Raw genomic sequence first — 17,973 nt, 5'->3', positions numbered from 1 at the left:
AATTGGACAAAATTAAAATTAACACTTGAGCATCTGCTCTGAGCCAGGTGCTGTCCTGGGTCAACTGAGATGCACATATGGGGCTGGGACTAGGGAGTGGCTAGTGAAATACTTTCTCCAGACACAGAAGTTATAAGGGCACCAAAACTCACCCATCAGGATAATGGATGTGTTGATGTGATATTAAAAAATAAAGATGAATGCAGAAAATTGTCCACAATGAGCAAAATATAAACACTTAAGACAGGATCAGTATTGCTGATTTTCTTTCTTTTATCTTAGATTCCAGAATGGCTTGACACAGTGCTGTTGCTGATCTGTCTTGATTCAAACTTTTGATATTTTGTTCACCATGTGTTTTGTTTTGCATCCATTTACATATTTAAAAAATATTGCGCTACTATATTCTTTATCATGTCAATCAGAGCTGTGGTAGATGCTCCCGAGAGCATTGGCCTCTGTAACTCTCGTTCCTTGGTCAGACAGGCATTCAACTTTCATTTAGTTTCACTCCCTTGACTTCAGCTTATAGTCTTCTTCTCCTCCACGCTTCATAAGATCTTATGCCCCATAAGTAGTAAGTGGCAGAACCAGGCTGTGTCCCCACCTGTACTCATTGTGGCAATGCTGCCTTCCTGAATGCAGGAGTTGTAGCACTAGAGATCCTATCTTATGGATACACGATAATAAAGTAGGGGAAATGCTCATATTGTTAGAAGCAGACATGGATTTGAGTTCTGGTTTGGAGTCTGTGTCCCTGGACAACTTAGCTCTTTCCTACTTTTGTGACAATGACAGTATAGTAGTATTTGTAGTTATTAATTGAACATGACGAACAGGGTCTTGGCCAGTTGTTGAATATTATTTGCTTCCCTTCTGCAACTTTTGGAACTGTACATTGGGTTTAGAAACATATGTTTGAGTGCTAAAAGGTTGAATCTCCTACCACTGTGATTGTCTCCTGTCCCTGGTGTTGCTTCCTGCCTTGTGAATGGTGAGATAAATTCGTGGTGCCTAGAGCAGCAAAATTTTTCATTGATAGATAATCAGGGCAATCCTTAAGGGAATTGTGATATATTCTGGACACACACACACACACACACACACACACACACACAAGTCATCAGGAGGGGGAAGAGGTGGAGGTAAGGAAGGATATGGAAGAAAAAAAACAATCAGTTGATACAACATTACTACCAAATTAACTGAGCCCAAGTGTTTCCTAGGAGTGGTCAGCTCTCTCAGACCCTGCAGAGTCTTCTAAGCCACAAGCTGTCAGAGGAGTGGGTGATGGCTTACCAGTGGTTTCATTTTGGAGGCCCGAGAACCACATAACATTGCAGGCTGGTTGGAAAGAGAAGATGAGCCCTTTGGAGGCCCCTGGAGGACACGGGGACACTTGAGCAGCTGCTTCCAAGCCACACAGTCTTAACTGCTCACAGTCCCAAGGAAAGCCCACCAGGGAGGGCCTCCACCCAAGCCCTGGATGCCAAGCTCCTTTAGGAGAGGGCTATTTATACAGACCTCTGAAAACGGTGCTTGGATCGCATTATCCCTGCCTGCGTTAAGAGTGCTTGCTGCCGGAGCTGCCTGTGCTGCCCAGGGCCACTGACCTGAGCTGTTCCTGGAGCAGCAAGGAAGCCTTGTGAGTGCCCTGCCATGGGTATTTATGGCTCCCTCTGCTCTGTCTCAAATTGTGGCTCCCCAAATCCATGTGTAGTGTGGTTGTGATGGTTGTATGTTTGAGGAAAGGTGTTGTTTTGAGGTACTGTTTTTTGGCTGTGAATTATTACCACATGTTAAGCATTTCCCATATATCTGTCTATAGCCTAAATTCTCAAGTTCAGTTATTTCAGCTGGTCCTGCCAAAACCCTCTGTGGCTGGTACTTGTAGTATTTGTATTTCTCAAAGGAGGAAAGTAAGCCACAGCAAGGTCAAATGGCATGCTGAAGGCACTTGATTGGTGAGGGGAGGAAGTAAGGTTGAAAAACCAGGCCCATCTGGTTTCTAAAACCAACCTGTATAACCCCTCCTAAAAATCTCTACTCTGGTTGTGACTTTGCCCTGGTTTCTTTTTATGAGGTAGTGTAATTATTTAGTATCTTCGTTGGCTTGTCATTCAGGCTCGGGACAGAGTCTGGCACATAGTCAGCATTCAGTGTTATTGTTATATATAATTATTAACTGTCAGTAGTTAGAGTTGTCTCCCCGTATCTATAGGTTAGCATCTGTGAGTTCAACCAACCTCAGATCAAAAATATCTGAAAAAAATTATGTCTGTACTGACATGTACTGATTTTTTTCTTGTCCCTGAACAATACAATATAGCAATTATTTACATCACATGCCCATTTTATTAGGTATTCTAAGTCTTCCAGAGATGATTTTTAGTGCACAAGAGGATGTGTAGAAGTTTTGTGCAAACAATACACATTTTTGTATAAGGACTTGAGCAAATTTTGCTATCTTCAGGGGTCCTGGGACCAACCCAGATGGGTGCCAAAGGAGAACTGTATTTCCTATGTCATTATGCTAAAATAATTTTACCTGGTCATCAGGTATCATAAAGTCTTGCCAAAGCAACTATTTAGTACACGTTATTCTCCACTAGCTAAATCATAATAAGTTACTAAGTGGCCCTGACTCCAAAACCTGCACTCCTACCTGCTACTGATAGCTTTCTCCCTCTTAAGAAACAAAACCTACCAAAGTTCTAACCTTTGCCCAGCTTGACTATTACTAATTGCAGCTATGTCTCTGGAATCAACTGAAAATAGCCACTCTGTCAACCAAGGGTGGATTGGCTAATTCTTACCATTCATACCAGCAGTGGACTACTCTGCAGCTGGTTAAAAGATTTCTGAAGAGCAAAATAGATTACTGAGGTGAAAACAGCAGTGTAGAACAGGCTGCATAATACCCATTCATTTGCATAAAACAAAACTGTGCACATCTCACAGGCAGCAGCAAGAGCTTTCTCTTGGAGGCGGACAGGGGACTGAAGTGTAAGAAAGCCTTCTTTTTCACTAAATATTCCTTGTGTTCTGTCTTGAAATGGTTTGAAGTTTTTACTGTGTGCCTATATCACAATACTGCAAGAAAAAAATCACTGTAGCCCCATTTACTCCTTGGGTGGGTTTTATATTGTTTGTAAAAGACAAATTTGATTAAAATAATAACTGCTGATGATGTACTGTGAAATGTCCTTTTTAAATTTTGCATCTTATAAAATATAACACATCCTTTAAAAGAAGCATATAACTGGAAGTTTAGGGAGAAAGATGAGGGGCTAGAAAGTCCCAGCTGATCTTAAGGATTGAGTGGGAAGCATCCCATCTCCAGATTGTGCCCTGAGGTTGGGCAGCCCATGCAGCTCATTGACCTTACTCACACCTCTTCCAACTCCAGGGCTGGGCCATGATTCATGGTCTGATGCATCCGAGGCACTTCTTGGTCCTGAATCATCAGGAAAAGGTTTATAGAAGCCAGACACTTCAAATTTTCACGACTGTGGGTAAAAGTAAACTTGGGAGGGGAATGGGGAAAGTAAATTGGAGGTATGCTGGAGGGTATTTGGGGCAGAAAATTGAACAACTCTAGATAGTGAAAAGATTTCATCATCACCATCATTAATCCCTGAAATTTCTGTATTCATGGAGACTTTGCTAAACATCCCAAGTGCCTTTCCCTCAATGCTCCAATGATGCTATTTTTGACCAGTCTCTATTTCAGTTTGGCAAGAAACTCTTTACGGCTCAGAGTAAGTATGGCCTCTCTTGCCTTCTGAGGATCACATTCTCATTTCAACAGGGGACACAAGGAATAATGAAGCCAATAGTATCGGAGCTAACAACTTACATTGAACCAGCACTTCTTTCTTAAATAGAAGTGATCTAAAAGTAAGTTAGCTGCACAGTTCCTCTCCTTTGGGCTTCAGCTGTCCTTTTCATAAGTCAGGCAGCCCTGTTGAGATTAGCGCCTGCTAATTCTGACCAAGCCTTTTGACTCAGGGCTGCATATTGAGACTTACAATGCCCCGTTAATCTTTAGCCCTGGTCCACCTCCTTGCACACTTCATTTTCTAATAGGTCTGTCGAGAATTGAAATGTTACTATGCTGCTTTTCCTTGTTCAGTTATTTCTGTGAAGTTGAATGGAGCATTTTGTCATATGTACAGTAGGATTGACTCAAAACAAGGCTCATCAGCCAGAGTTCCTCTGCAGAGATGTCCATATTCTTGGTTTCAGGTTCAAAATCAAGTCAGATCATAGGCAGGCAGAAAACAACTTCACTGTTACCTAGGTGATTACCAGCCCTGTGCTGGTGGCCTATTAGCTTGTCTCTCTTCTCTGCTTTGCAGTCATCCTTTGTTCACCCCTTGGCTGTCCCCTGCTGGTCATGTAACCTTAGGCTAACTACTTAGACTGACTTTAGAGAACTTACTGTAATGTAGGTAATAGTAATAGTATCTGATACCTGATGTGAAGTTGTTGTGATGATGAAATTACACAAAGCATATGTAGTTTTGCTCTAATTATAAAGAAATGAGGGTAGTAGTTAAGAACCTACACTTTGAGGCTTGAATCCCTGGGCCTCTTGCTGGTGACCTTGGTCAAATTACTGAATATTTCAGTGTTTTAGTTGCTTCATTGGTGCACCAAAATGTTCCTGGTACCTACTTCTAGGTATCATCTAAAGATGAGTTAATGCACTGAAAAGCTCTTAGAGAGGTGCCTAGCACATAGTAAGCCTCCTCTATGTTACCTGCTGCTGTTATTACCATCCTCTGTTTTAGAATAAATCTTAAGAAATGAAGAGTCCTTAGGCAGCCTGCCTTATTGGCAGCAGATCCCTCATCTTGGTTTTTTTTACCTCTGATAAAACCTGAGGGTCCCTTCTAGTAATGAGTAAATCGATGGGCAATGTGAGATTTATTGGTTGAGATTAGACTGGTGGAGCGTTTTCCAGTACCCCTACACCAGTGATGGGAAATGGATCGTGACAGGGTTGGAAGAGATAAAGATGAAACAGAAACAATCTTGTTTAGGGGCAGTCAGATAAGAGCCCTTTAAAGTAATTAATTGTCAATTTCAGCACACAAACAAGGGCTCTTAAAGTGGAGAAGAGATTCACCACATGATATGGATCTGCTTCCTCTCTGCCAGATATTCCACCCACGAAACTATTCAAACAGGTATTCTATGTCCACAGTTTAGTATTTGCCAAGCTTCATCCTTCGCTGGTTCTGGCACCAAAGAAGGCAAATAGGATAATTCAGGGCCTTTTTTTTTTTTTTAACCTCTATCATTCATTTCTGTAAAAGATAGCAGACAACCAGATTATTCTAAATGCAAGCTGTGTACTTGTCTGAATACAGCTGTCATTTCAGTGGCCTTGTCTTTAAACAGTAATAAGATGCTCTGTGTAAGATGTGCCTTCCTTAAAAAACTGAGAACAAGATAACCCACTTTTGTCCCTGTGACTTCAAATCTCAGATGCAGTTTCTTTCCAGCCTGTCACCCGGCAGAAAGCCCAAACATTGTGCTTTGGCTTTCTTATGGCTTTTTGGGCTCACATTGCAAGTCTGATTTTGGGTTGCCTTCCCAAATTTGGAAATACATCTCCATGTAAGGAGGCCAGATTACATAGCCTCTGGGGGCAGACCAGGCAAGCTCTGTTTTGGTTCTTGGGCTTTCCCTTCCATTAAGAGATATTAACGATGGAAATACAGATTTAGAATGTTCTAGTGGGAAGGGAGCTTGGAGAGCAAATCTTGTTTGCAGAGGAATTGCAAAACGTCTGTGTGCAAAAGCACGGGTATTTGTTTCCCTGGAAGACCATCTAGAGCTTCATCAGAGTCCAGAGAAGCTGGCACTTCAAATGGATGAGGGTCTCTGAGTCCAGCCCCCTCAGGCATATTGAAATAATTGGTCCCTCAGAGCTCTGCCAGGCACATGAGTGAGTGGTTTCTAGCTCTTATTTGTGCATGTTGCCCTTTGGCAAGGGCAGAGAACTGGAAAAACCAGGATAGAATGGTTTCTCTGCTCCCCGCCTCCCGCCCCCCCCCCCAAAAAAAAAATCCTTTCCCAACCACAAGAGCATTCCTGTTGATAGCCATAAGACCACGTTTCACCTGAACCTGCTTCTTGGCAGGTTCTTTCTGTTCCTTGTCTGTTAGTCTTGATTTCTGAACTCGATGGGAAGCTAGTGGGAGATAGGACAGGCTTCTCTTTGGTGTTTTTTTCATGAAAGTGGTTGTAATAAATGTTTTTGTGACCTCACATGATTTTTCTCTCTTAAGAAATATCTTTTATCTAACTTTAGATTATAGCCTTACCATGACTAACGAGCAATTCTTTTTTTTTTTTTTTAACTTGTATGTGATTTCAAATTAGTAACTTAAATGCTCTACATGATTAATTTCTTGTTGTTACAGATACCTCAATAATAATGAGTTGACAGTCATACCTTCCCTGGGTGCTGCCTCAATGCACATTGTCTCTCTCTTTCTGTAAGTATGGGCATCTGGGAGCCTTGGGTTGAGTGGGGAGGGCCACAGTGTTATTTTGCTGACACTTGGTGGCATGAAGGACTTATGTTCATGTGCTTTCTGGTGAAGATTGCCCTTTCTTTATGTAACCTAATGATCATGGCAAATGGTTTGTTTTGGGTTTTGTAGAATTAAAAGCTGAACGTTTTGTCCCATCTCTAGTTTGGGGGAAAATAGTTTTGTTTTTGTTTTTTTTTTTTAATTGCCTAGATAGAACTAGATTTCTTGTTCTTAGTGGTTAAGCTTCAACTTAGGTGAATAAATTGAAATTAAGGGTAGCTGTGAGAATTAAAAGATGGCAAGTTCATCTTTGGGCCAGAAAACTTGGCAATGTAGTCATATTACTTTTAATTTTCACTTTTATGACTAAAAAAACTAAGTGCCCCCAAACCTCTGAAATCAACGTAAAAGTGAGGAATTAGTTGTCATGGTCAAGTGTTTGATGAAACAAACCTATGTATTACTGTAGAGAAAACACTGGAAATGAAAAAGGGGATATAGAGTAGTAACTGAAAAAGAAAGGGTGGAAGCTTCAGGGGTATAATCCCCTCTGAGCTGCTCTAGCCTTTCCTAGAGATTAAGTGCTGGCCTTGCTCCCTTCCTGTGGTGGTTGTCAGATGAAGGTGAGTGCTGGTTTTAGGCTCATCCAGAGCTCTTTGTAGACGCACCAGCCATGAGTCAAGAGTACTCTCTACAATGTTTTATTGGCAGCATCTCCAGTACAGCACCTCCCGCTGCACACTGAATTTCCTGTCTTCACTCCATTCCCGCATGTTTTTACTTTATTTTGATTTTGGTGGTTTTAGAATTCATTTGCTCAACTATGTATACCTTTTTTGTCACCACTAGGGCTCGGCAGGTTGAGCAGAGGGATTTGGCAGAAAGTATTGCTAATTAGGTTGCTGGTGAAGCTTGCAGACATGAGTTTGGCTGTTCACAGGCCCTGTATTCAGGGGGTGTTGTGTACTTGTCAGAAGTCCTCTTGAGCATAACCCTTGACCAGGCCTGGTGGCATAGCACTGCTGGAGAATCTGGAGTAGAATTTTGGCTCACTGTCCATGTCCTGGATAGATGACTTACTCTCTCTGAACCTCATTTTCTCATTTACAAAAAGTGCTTCTGACCCATTTTATGCATGGGGAGGCCAGGGCTAGAGGGCAGTAGAATGGACATGAAGTGCTTGTTGTCACGTGGGACACCTAGGAAGTTTATGATGCATGGCTGCTGCTTCTGACTTGTGGTGAGCTGTCAGTTTCTTGAGCTTTGCTGAGCTGTCACCTTTAGGACCACAGGATTTGTGAGTCCATCCTTGTTTCTGTGAAGTGTGGGCATGAATTCTGTGGCCCTTGATAGATAAGCAAAGGTCTGGCTTTCTTTTCATACCCACTTGGCCTGAACACAGCATCTGGAAGGTGTTTAATTATTGGCTAAATTAAATAAGTTAGCCTTATGTGAGGCTAATTAGGGATATGATAAAGCACAACACTTGAAGATGCTCATAACTTCTGACTGCTGGAAGCTCAGGTAGCAGTGTCCTGTCAGTTCTGTACATACTAGAAATGCATAATCTCAAGCCAAATCCATCAGAAGCTGCAGTTGACAAGCCCGCTTGTTAAAGTGTGAGCAGTGCTGGTTTTACTCCTTTTGTTCTTCATTTGGTGAGGAAGCCAGGGCCAGAGAGAATTTCTTTGTAGTGCCCTAGAAGTTGTGGCTCCCTGACGGTCTTTTAAGTTGCAAGATAGAGAGGTGGAACTGAAACTGGATGCAGATACCCCTTCCTGGCTTCTCTGTCTGCCCCCTTCACTCACTTCAGGAGCATGGCAGGTTGACTGTGAGCCACCCTATCTCAGAGGCAGGAAGCCCCTGATGTGTCCCTGGGCCTGTGGTACTTTGAATCTCACCTTGCTTTACTGACTAAAAATACATTTCTGCTCCTTGGCCCCAGTGCCAGGAGCAGTGGGGCTTTTTGGCCTTGTTCCTGCTATTCCATTAGAAACATGAGACAGCACTGAAATATGTAAAGCAAATGCAAAAAAGAAAGAAAAAAATTATTCTTGTTTTGATTCAGTTTGGAAAATGCAGGTTAGTGTTGGCAGCCATCACCTCTTTGGCTTGAAGCTGGTCTCCATCTGACTTGGCCAGTGATTTCTCTGAAACTACAGAGACTGAAGGGTCTTTCTCTTCGTCTTCTCTAAGATACCTGTGCTCCCTGTTCTTAGGCTGGATGCCTGAGTTTAGTGCCTGTGAAAAGTTAGGTAGCAGTGGATGTCTGGGGAAGAGGATTACAGACAATTTTGCTTCCATCCTGCATGCCTTTCCGTATCTCCCATGTGGATTATGCAAAGAACGTGGGAGACAGTGTAACAGAGCAGCCAGTGGACGAGCCAAAGGACCACCTTTTCCAGCCTGACGGAAGGTGGTGGAAGAGGCCGTAGCATCTTCATCCACGTGGTGATTCCAGTCACTCAGGGCTTGAAAATTTTGTTTTCCTGATGTGTCTGTTGCTATTCAGAATGAAAAGGTATCAAATGTTCTGCATATATTTAGTAGGAACCTTTTCTGCCCTTAGTGCATTTGTGGCCCAGGGACTATCACAAGGTGATATGGAAGCCCTAACATATTGTCTGTAAATATGATAGTTAATAGACACTTAGAGTCCTTAATTTCTGTACTCTTATTCCTCCTTTTTCAGTAGGTAGAGGATCAAAAAAGTAGTCAGTGTGTCCACAGGGAATAGAGTAGATATCTGCTGGGACCATGTGAGTTAGAGGATCTGGGACAACTTTATTGGAATGTTTCTAGGCAGCTGCATCAGGGAAATGTGGGGACCTGATATATATCCTTCTCTGTGATGCAGATATAATCTGGAACAAGTTGGTTTTTTAAAAAAATTTATTGGATGTGGGCGTTGGAAGAGATGATAAAAATATCCTCAGTGTTTTCATATTTGTCCTGTGACTCAAAATCTTGAAGGGAATGATAATGTCACAAAAGACACATTTACCCCTTTGTCTGATAATCACTGTTGGTGCTTTAGACCTTTTGACAGAAGTAGCAGGTTCATGACTTTAATTTTAACACCTGCAACTGTGGACTGTAGCCCTGACATGAGCTTTTCATCCTTGCTCACACAGGAGATTGCTGAGTTCTCAGACACCAGCTCCCTTCTTTGCTGGGTGTCATGCTTGCAAGGGCCTTGTGGGAAGAGGGTTTGTTGTGCCTGATTTTAATATGGAGGCTTCAGAAGGGAGTTCAGAGTTTTGGGAACTGGAGTCATGTAGCACAATTTCAATTGGTTAATACTGTCTGGTGAAAGGGATCTAATCAAATTAAAGTATTTGTCAGGGAACAGATTTGTTTGTATCGCATTCTGAGGATAGTGCTGAAGCCATTTGTCCTTAGTAACAGAAAGCATAAAACTCCAGGGAAGTTTTTAATAGGATTGGGTTGGAGTGAGGCAACTAATTTCATAAAAAATAGTTCTCAGAAAAAGAAACAGACTTTTGTTAAGTGGGAACAGAAACTGTCAGATTTTTACAAAAAATTTGAAGTCTAGGAAGCTCAAGTTACGATTCCCACGGCAACAGTAATTTTGTCTTATGAATAAGTGTCATTTCTGTTGAAGAAAAATTTCCACTTTTTCTGTGGTGTTGCTGCACTTGTATCATTGAGAAGATTGGTTGCAGTGAAAATGGTTGAATTTTGCTCAGTCCTAGGAGTAAAGCTTGCCATAAAGTCAGCCTTGGCTCTTGTCTCCTGTGTAGAGAGGCCATATGTACTTCCACGTGGCCCTCCCTGGGCCTGCCTTGCCTATCCAGGTATGGAACATTCTGACCGTATCCCTTCACCAGGTGGGAGATCTAAGCAAAAATTACTTGCACATAATTAACTTGTGAGTTTGTCATATCATATTGCTGTTACATTTCCTTAAACTAATGTTGTATTTGAAAACACATTGAAATACTTTGAATTTTGAGAAAAAAATCACTTGAGAACAGTTTTTTATTGAGATAAACATAATACAAACTCACCATTTTAAAGTATACAGTTCAGCTGCTTTAGTACTGTCTCACTGTTGAACAACTACCACCAATTCCACATTTTCATCACCCCCAAAAGAAACTTCATCTCCCTAAGCATCTCCCCCTCATTCCCTCACTCCAGCTCATGGCAACCACTTGTCTGAAAACTTACTTATTTTTGGTAGAACTGTTTCTGTTTCCCCCCACCCCATGTATTCCTCTGCTCAGTCTTAGCTGCCACAATCAGACAGACAGAAAGGACACTTTTTTATTGTATCTATAGTGGAAACCTTAGCAGTAGATAAGTTTGAATTCAGAGTGTTGTCCTTGCTAGGAAAGTACTTCACCACTTGACCCATGCCCCCAGCCCTATTATTTATTTTTGAGGAAAACCTTTTCTTTCCTGTTAACAAATGTATGTGGAAGACTTAGAATATAAATAATTTAAATAAAAATATCTGAAATGGTTCTAACTACTAACTCTATTTTGCTATGACTTCTTAGTTAAAGAAAAACTGATGGAATATTTAACATCCCTTTATTGGACTTGCAGAGACTAAAACATGGCATCCTGTCTGTGACCCCATGGGGAGTGAGGGAAACCTGGAGTTTGAGGGATCAGAGGTAGCAACAGCCTGAGCTCTTTTCTTGACTGGATCCACTGGTGAAGTTCAATCAATAGGAACACTTAACTCTTGTAGCAAACCCTCTAGAAAAAAGAGGGATAAAGTCAGTCTTCTTTACCGGCTCAAGGATCAATTCACATAGAAGCATAATTAAAGAGCAAGTCTTAGCGGGGAGGCAGCCATGATCTGCTGCTGCTCAGAGCAGAGGAGAATAATTAGAATCTCTCAGAGGGCCCGCTCTGGAATCAGTGGAGAAAGCAAGCTAGAATTCAACTTTGGAAAATTAGGCTCGACTTCAGGACCTGAGTTAAGGCCGTTAGTAATTAGGCGCTGAAGCACAGGTGAAACTGTACTATGCAGTGGTTGCTGGCATTCTTAGAACTGTGTGTGCACATGTGTGCATGTGTGAGGGCTGGAGTGAAATTAAATGAGGCCTGTTGCCTTTCTCTTCACTTAGCTGTCCTCCCAGCTTCCTGCATATGGCATTCCCTGAAAGAAGATCAGCATTTGCAGGTATAGTAAAGAATTCATGTGAATTCTTGCACATGGTGTTTGTTTATCTCTGGAAGTACAAAATAATAATTGCGTTTAAAATTTGAGTGGTAATCTCACATGGTAAAAGCCTTGGTGTATAGTAGAACCTGTGGGTTTGTGGGTATGTACACAGGTGAGATGGAGGTAGCTGTTCTCAAAATAAAGTGTATGTTCCTTCTTGCTGGGCCACCTCCAACTATCAGGTTAAGAGAGGGCTAATCAAATGTGTTAGAAAAATAAGGAATAGCTCTATCCCCATGTCACTTTGGAGTCTTCCCCAACATGGGAGCTGGATTTAGCCTTACTTTTGAAGATAGGCCAGTTCTTTTGGATGTCAGTGTAAAAAACTGACAGTTTACCCAGGCCATTGGCATTTTCTTTGCTCTGGCAACAAAACACAGTGTCATCAAACTGTGGAGTTGACACTGACTCCATCCACCTTAGTAAGAAACCATGAACAAAATTTTATTTCAGAAGGCTAAGTCTAAGTAAATTTCTTTTGTTCCTTGAGCAGCCTACAGTGCTTTTGGTTCCCACATTAAAAGTCAAACTGGATAAACCCTTTTCCCCATTCCCCGGGGAGATGGCGGCTTTCCCCCCTCACCTGTAGACCAGTGGTTCTCAGACCTGAGCATTGGTCAGAATCACCTGAGGGCCTGTTGAGACAGATGACTGGTCCACCCATTCTGACTCAGTGGGGTCTGGGTGGACAAGAGAATTGTCTGCTCACAGGTTCCCAGGTGACATTGCTTCCTCTGGTCTGGAAACCTGTCTAGGTAAACCACTAGCTAGGCTTGTATGGGCTGGGGAAGAAAGCCCTAAAGCTTGTGTGTGCTTATCTAGTCACCTGGGCTTTGGGAGACAGTAAGTTACTGAGACAATTCCTAATGTCACTTGTGTGCTGACAGGCATCTGTCTTAAGACAGTGGGACTGCAAAGCTCTGGTGAAGCAGTCACTTCTAAGGAGAGTTCTGGGGTAGGGGACACTGAGTACAAGTTCCTCAGGCAGAACATACCTGGCTGTGGATCATAGTTTGAGGCCTACAGCTATTGTTTGTTTCTGCTAACTTTGCTGTTGATTGGTGACCAGCTGACTTTCCCCAGTTACTACAGAGGCAGGGAGTATTCACAGCAGCCTGACCTGGCAAAAGACCTGTTGTTATCTCAAAGCCTGGGCACTGGTGGCTCCAGGCTCACTTACAGACTTCATTTCAGGACAGGAGTCAGTTTTAACACCACGTACCTTCCTGCTGATTATCATTCACCAGTATCTGATAGGGCTTTGGCCTTGTCTAAGTTTTGAAGGGCACCTCTTTGTTCCAGATAGAAGCAAAAAGGAGTGTAGGTGAGGTGGGTTGGTGAGGCATGCAATTCCTGCTTGTGTAATGGGACAATCAAAATCAAGGAGTTCCCTCTGTCTTGTTGCCTCTTCCCAGCCCCACATTGTGTGTGACCTGATTACTCTCTTCCCATTTTCCCAGCCTTCTGACACGAGGAGGCGTTAGACCTGGTGGGCAGTAGGCAAAAGAGATGAAAGGAAAGCAGAGAAACTTGGGCTCATTCGTGATGCAGGTGCAGATTCTACCTGTCAGGCTAGAGCTTCTAGGCTGCCAGCTGGGTCCCACGTGAAGCCCAGTAGGAACAAACAGGTGTGGTCTCCAGGCTGAGTTCCTGCACTCAAACTTCATCTAACTGCAGAGAAAGATGGAGGAACACACTGTTGCCATACAAGCAGTGGCATTGTCTCAGGGACCCTTTACTCCCAAGTTGTTGGTGGGTGTGTGACAGGGAAGGTTCCCGGATAGAGTGACATTGTAGCTGAGGCTCCTTTTTCCATGGATTTCCTCTCCCTTTTTCAAGTAGGCGTAATTTACAGGCATTAAGTGGGACACCCTAAATGCTCAGCAGCACATTGAGAACTTGGAGTGTTCAGGGGAGCACTGAAAGGACATGGCCGGTTCCATTTTGGGGCCAGTTTGCCCTCCCCTCCTCTTTTCTTTGTCAACAGGCAGGCTGTTATGAAAGCCAGCAAGCTTCTGTTGGAAGGCAGAGCAGGACCCGTGGTTTTTAGAACTGCAGCCCAGTCCAATGCTGGATATCACCAGTGAGCCTCAAAATAGAAAATTAAACACCCAATTTGCAAAGAAAGCAGTTCTCCGTCCCGGAAACTTCCCAGGGATCTGTAGTACAGACGTCCTTTTGCCCCCAGTCGAAGCAAGCCTTTTTGCTGGGGCTGGGAAAGGAGCTGCTGAGGCCTCTTCCAGAGCTTGCCAAATTACACACAGTCATGACTTGTCATTTCCCCCTCCCCCCACAGTGGGGGTGGTGAGCCAGCCAGATGAGAGGTACATCTGCAAGTTATTTGCTGAGAAAGTGAAGGGAACACCAGCTGCAGGGCTGGGGGAGCTGAGGAAGGGGACAGCCCATGGAAAACGAACTTGGTCATGGAGATCCCCGCCCCTTTTGGGAACTCAGTAGCTTAAATTCTGTTGAGAGTTGGTTTTTGTTGGGTCTTTAGTGTCTGTCTCACTCGCTCATGATGACCATGTAACCTTTAAGTATAGTGCAAGATGGGTGGGAATATGGGTTGGTCCTGCTGCTGAAGGAGCCTGGCTGGACTTGAGGGAAGTGCTGCTCCTTCCAGCAGTGGGTGCTGAAAACTCTCCAGGGCTCCTGGAGAAATGGAGCTGCAAGCAGAGCTGCTCTGTGGTTGCACAATCACCCGTGTGAAAGGGGCTGGCCCCTGCCCATATCAACAGTCTCATTCCAACTGGGACCATTTCCTCCTCCTCCTCCCCCTCCTCCCCCTCCTCACTTCCTGCAGGTGGCTTCTGTAATCCAGTTACCACTGGGGATGCCTCATGTGCATATGCACCTAATCCGAAAATGGCTCGCTTGACTTTGACCTGCATGATGACCTTGCAGGGAAGGCGGAGCTATTGTGTCTGCTCACACCTGGGAGCCATTTTCAGCTTTTACTGCCCAAGTGGAAGAAATGTGTTTGTGTTTATACTGGGCCTTTCTTTCATAAGGACTGTCATTGTTGGGCAGTGAATGTGGATTGACCTTGTTGGTGCAGAGACAGGGGTTTATTAGGATAGTATACTTAGTACATTAAGTCATGAAATGACCATTTTTTGTAGTGCAAAAATGTCAAATGTTGGCAGTCTCATATCGTTCAGCCTTTTGAAATGCAAAAATAGCAACAGTCAGCAGATGTTGTCCACTGACATTGGCAGGCATTGCTCCATGTGCCTTCCCAGGCCTCCTCATAGTATTGTGTCAGCAGTGCTTTAAGAAGCTTAAAGCTCAGAGAAGGCAAGTGATTTCGCTGAGATTACAGAGAGCTAAGATGTATCCTGATCTCATTTCTGACTTTGCCCTTAGAATGATGTGCTCTGGAAGCCTGGGAGGATCTTGTTGTGTCCAGTGCTGATATATTAAATTGTATTAGATGTGGCATGCCTTGAGTTTGTGGCTTCAGTGTTTTGAAGTGGCTTTAGGGTCCAGGGTGAGAAGCTCATGCCGAGGAAAGGCAGTAGGCATCTCCCCAAGTGTCCTTGCTTTACGAGGCTCTTTTAGGCCTCAGGTGAGCTCACTTTGGGCAGTGCTTGGTATGAGTCTTACTGCCTTATGTAAAGCAACAGGAAGTGTCCCATATCCCTGTAGTTTAGGTCCATCAGCTCACCTCTCAACCTTGATCACACATAATGGTTGTTACTGCTGGGTTGTGATCAGCCATCTGTTAAGTGCACAGTGAGGAAAAGCAATGTTGTGGTCAGGCCTCAGCTGAGACCGAACTTCTTGTGCCACTGTGTCAGCAGCTTTGCACATAGTGGCTATCTGCCCTCGAAGACATCACTTCAGGGCAGATTCCCATGTAGTTTCCTCACTTGCTGGATGCTTTTCAAGCCCAAACAGCTGAAGCAGAGGTGCCAATTTGTGGTTTTCTCTTCCCTACTTCTCCAACTGGGAGAAGAAAGTGTGTGGTATACAGGCTGCAGTGCTGTGGTGCTCAGGTTGTCCTCTCCAGGGCCACTTGCAGCTTCATTGCATAGGTGCAGAGTCTTTTGGGGACTTAGAAGCATTTTATTGTTTGTTAGTTTGTAGAGACCAGGGCTCCTTCCCTATATGGCTCTAGGATGAAGGTGGGTAACCTTCACCTTATGCCAACTCTTACATCCTATCACTTCACAGAAAGGGGGCGGTGTGGCACCATGTTGAAAAGAGGGCTTGCATCTTGTGGCTGGGGGCTGAGTTCTGGCCTGCCTCCATCACCCTTGCTGAGCCAGTGCGGGCAGGGAGAGTGATTTGGTGTTGTACAACGATATCACAGGTAAAAGTGGTTATTAGGCTTAAACAACATGTGTCCTGAGTATAGTGTCTGGGAGGTAGGGAGGGTGCACCAGATGTGAGATACTCTGGTGCTGCTGGCAACTGCAGTGAGTGCTTTGGGTTTTGGGGTGAAGTGGGCCCTCTTTTTGCTGCTCTGCCCTGAAAGGTTATGGTGTTCTATAACCAGAGCCCAGAGACCTGTTGTCAAGATAGGGGTAGAATCTACATGCCCTTAAAATGGGTCTTACTTGCAGATTGCCCTGTGGCTTACTCTGTTATAAGCCAGGTGAAGTTCACAGGAAGTTGTGTGTGTGTGTGTGAAGTTCTTAGCTTTAGGGTGTCTTCATTCTTCTTATAGGAGCTGCTGTTTACAACAGCAGAGTTGATTTCCACTTCTTTTCTCATTGCCTGCTTCTTTACCTGGGACAAGCTCAGTAAAACTAGCTAAGTGTGCAAGCATTGGCTCTCAGCTTGAGCTGTACAATAGAGGAACCTGAGAAGTTTTAAAAAACTAGATGCCAAGCTATATCATGGGACGGTTAAATCAAAAGGGGGCAAGGAGCAGTGTTGGGCCTGGGCATTGGAGTTTTTAGTATTTTTGTTGTCATTCAAAGTTCTCCAGGTCATTTCAGTCTGCAGCCAGCAGTTTTAATAAGCCACCATCTGGGTAATTTCAGGTGAAAAGTATTATTCCACTCTTTCTCTTATTCCCTCTCACACCTATCATTTTCTTTTTTCTCTTTCTCAACAGGTGTAGAAGGCTGACCTTCAATCTACCACTTTTAATTTTGGGGGTCCCCAGTAGTTTTTAGATACATCTTTCACCATTTTTTGGTGAAGTTATTGTACAGTTTTGCTACTTAAAATGACTATGAAATTGCTTTTGTGGTGTTGGGGTAGGGTGTTTGGTTTGATTAGACCTGACCCCCTCTTTTGGTGATCACAGAATCAGCCTGGGATTTGCCCGTAATCTGGGTCATTTCTGTCTCCTGAAAGCCCACCCAAGATGATGGTGTACGTCATCTTGTGAGTCAGACAAGCCCCATTATGATGGTGAAAAACTCTTTATAGCAAAGCACCAGGTAAAAATCTGTATTTCATGCTCTTCAAATATTTTTTTCCCTTTATTCCAAATGATTTGGTGCCTCTTAAAAAATTTGGTAGTAGATGATACAGAAAATGAAAGCCCTCCCCTCCCCTGAAGCTGTCTTGTAATGCAGCAGTATAATTTGTAGGGATTGAGGCAGATTCTGTGAGGGTTTTATTTGAAACTGGTTAATTAGTGAAGTCACAAAGAGTAACTATAATTTTGGAAATGACTGAAAAATTATCCTTGGACTTTTTAGTATGACTATTTCTCCAAATAAAGAATATTTTTATAAGTGGAAAGATAATGGCTATTAGCATGCACAGTGAAGTTTTTCTGCTTTGATATAGAAAGAGTACTGGCCTCTTCAGGAGGCGAGGCTCGGCGCCCCCCGTCCATGATCTCACCAACAGTCTTGACAAACTCTTTTGCCAGCGGGTTTCTTTGGAGGCCTGGCTGGCCCTGACCTCCCTCTCCCGGTTCTCTATTGTGTTAGCACAGGCTGTGATCTGGTGACTGTCTAGCACCTTCATGATTCCAACTAGGCATCTAACACCTTCCTTCACTTCCCATGCTCCCTGGAAAAGAGCTTAAGTTCCTAAGAGGTTCCGTACCTTGTCTGAGGAAATGCGTACAAAGCACGAGGTGTTGCTGTGCATTGTGGACATCAGTCCAGCATCTTGGACAGGACAGGACAGGGCTCATCCTAACCCTGCCTCTGTGGCCTCACCAGGTTCCTTTGGGAAGGGAAAGCCAACAGGCTTGCGGAATTGGCACTTAGGTAAGGCCCATGGTGCTTCTCCCAGGGCTGTTTCCTT

General features: G+C 43.6%; 1 protein-coding gene across 3 annotated transcripts in view; it reads left to right on the top strand.

Annotated features, from left to right (window-relative positions):
* Positions 1–17,973, top strand: part of Lrig1 (leucine rich repeats and immunoglobulin like domains 1) — a 108,380-nt gene that overhangs the window by 38,758 nt on the left and 51,649 nt on the right. For 2 of the 3 annotated variants that reach the window (XM_074044169.1, XM_074044171.1), the window contains exon 3: positions 6,438–6,512. The exons of the other annotated variant lie outside the window; for it this stretch is intronic. In XM_074044169.1, the coding sequence (XP_073900270.1) occupies positions 6,438–6,512 (75 nt within the window). The remainder of the gene's footprint in view (positions 1–6,437; positions 6,513–17,973) is intronic. 3 annotated transcript variants of the gene reach the window in all.

This window comes from Castor canadensis, chromosome 10 (genome assembly GCF_047511655.1).
Source record: "Castor canadensis chromosome 10, mCasCan1.hap1v2, whole genome shotgun sequence".
Lineage (NCBI taxonomy): Eukaryota > Metazoa > Chordata > Mammalia > Rodentia > Castoridae > Castor > Castor canadensis.
The sequence above is the reverse complement of the archived record's forward strand: the minus strand, read 5'-3'. Positions and strand labels throughout refer to the sequence as shown.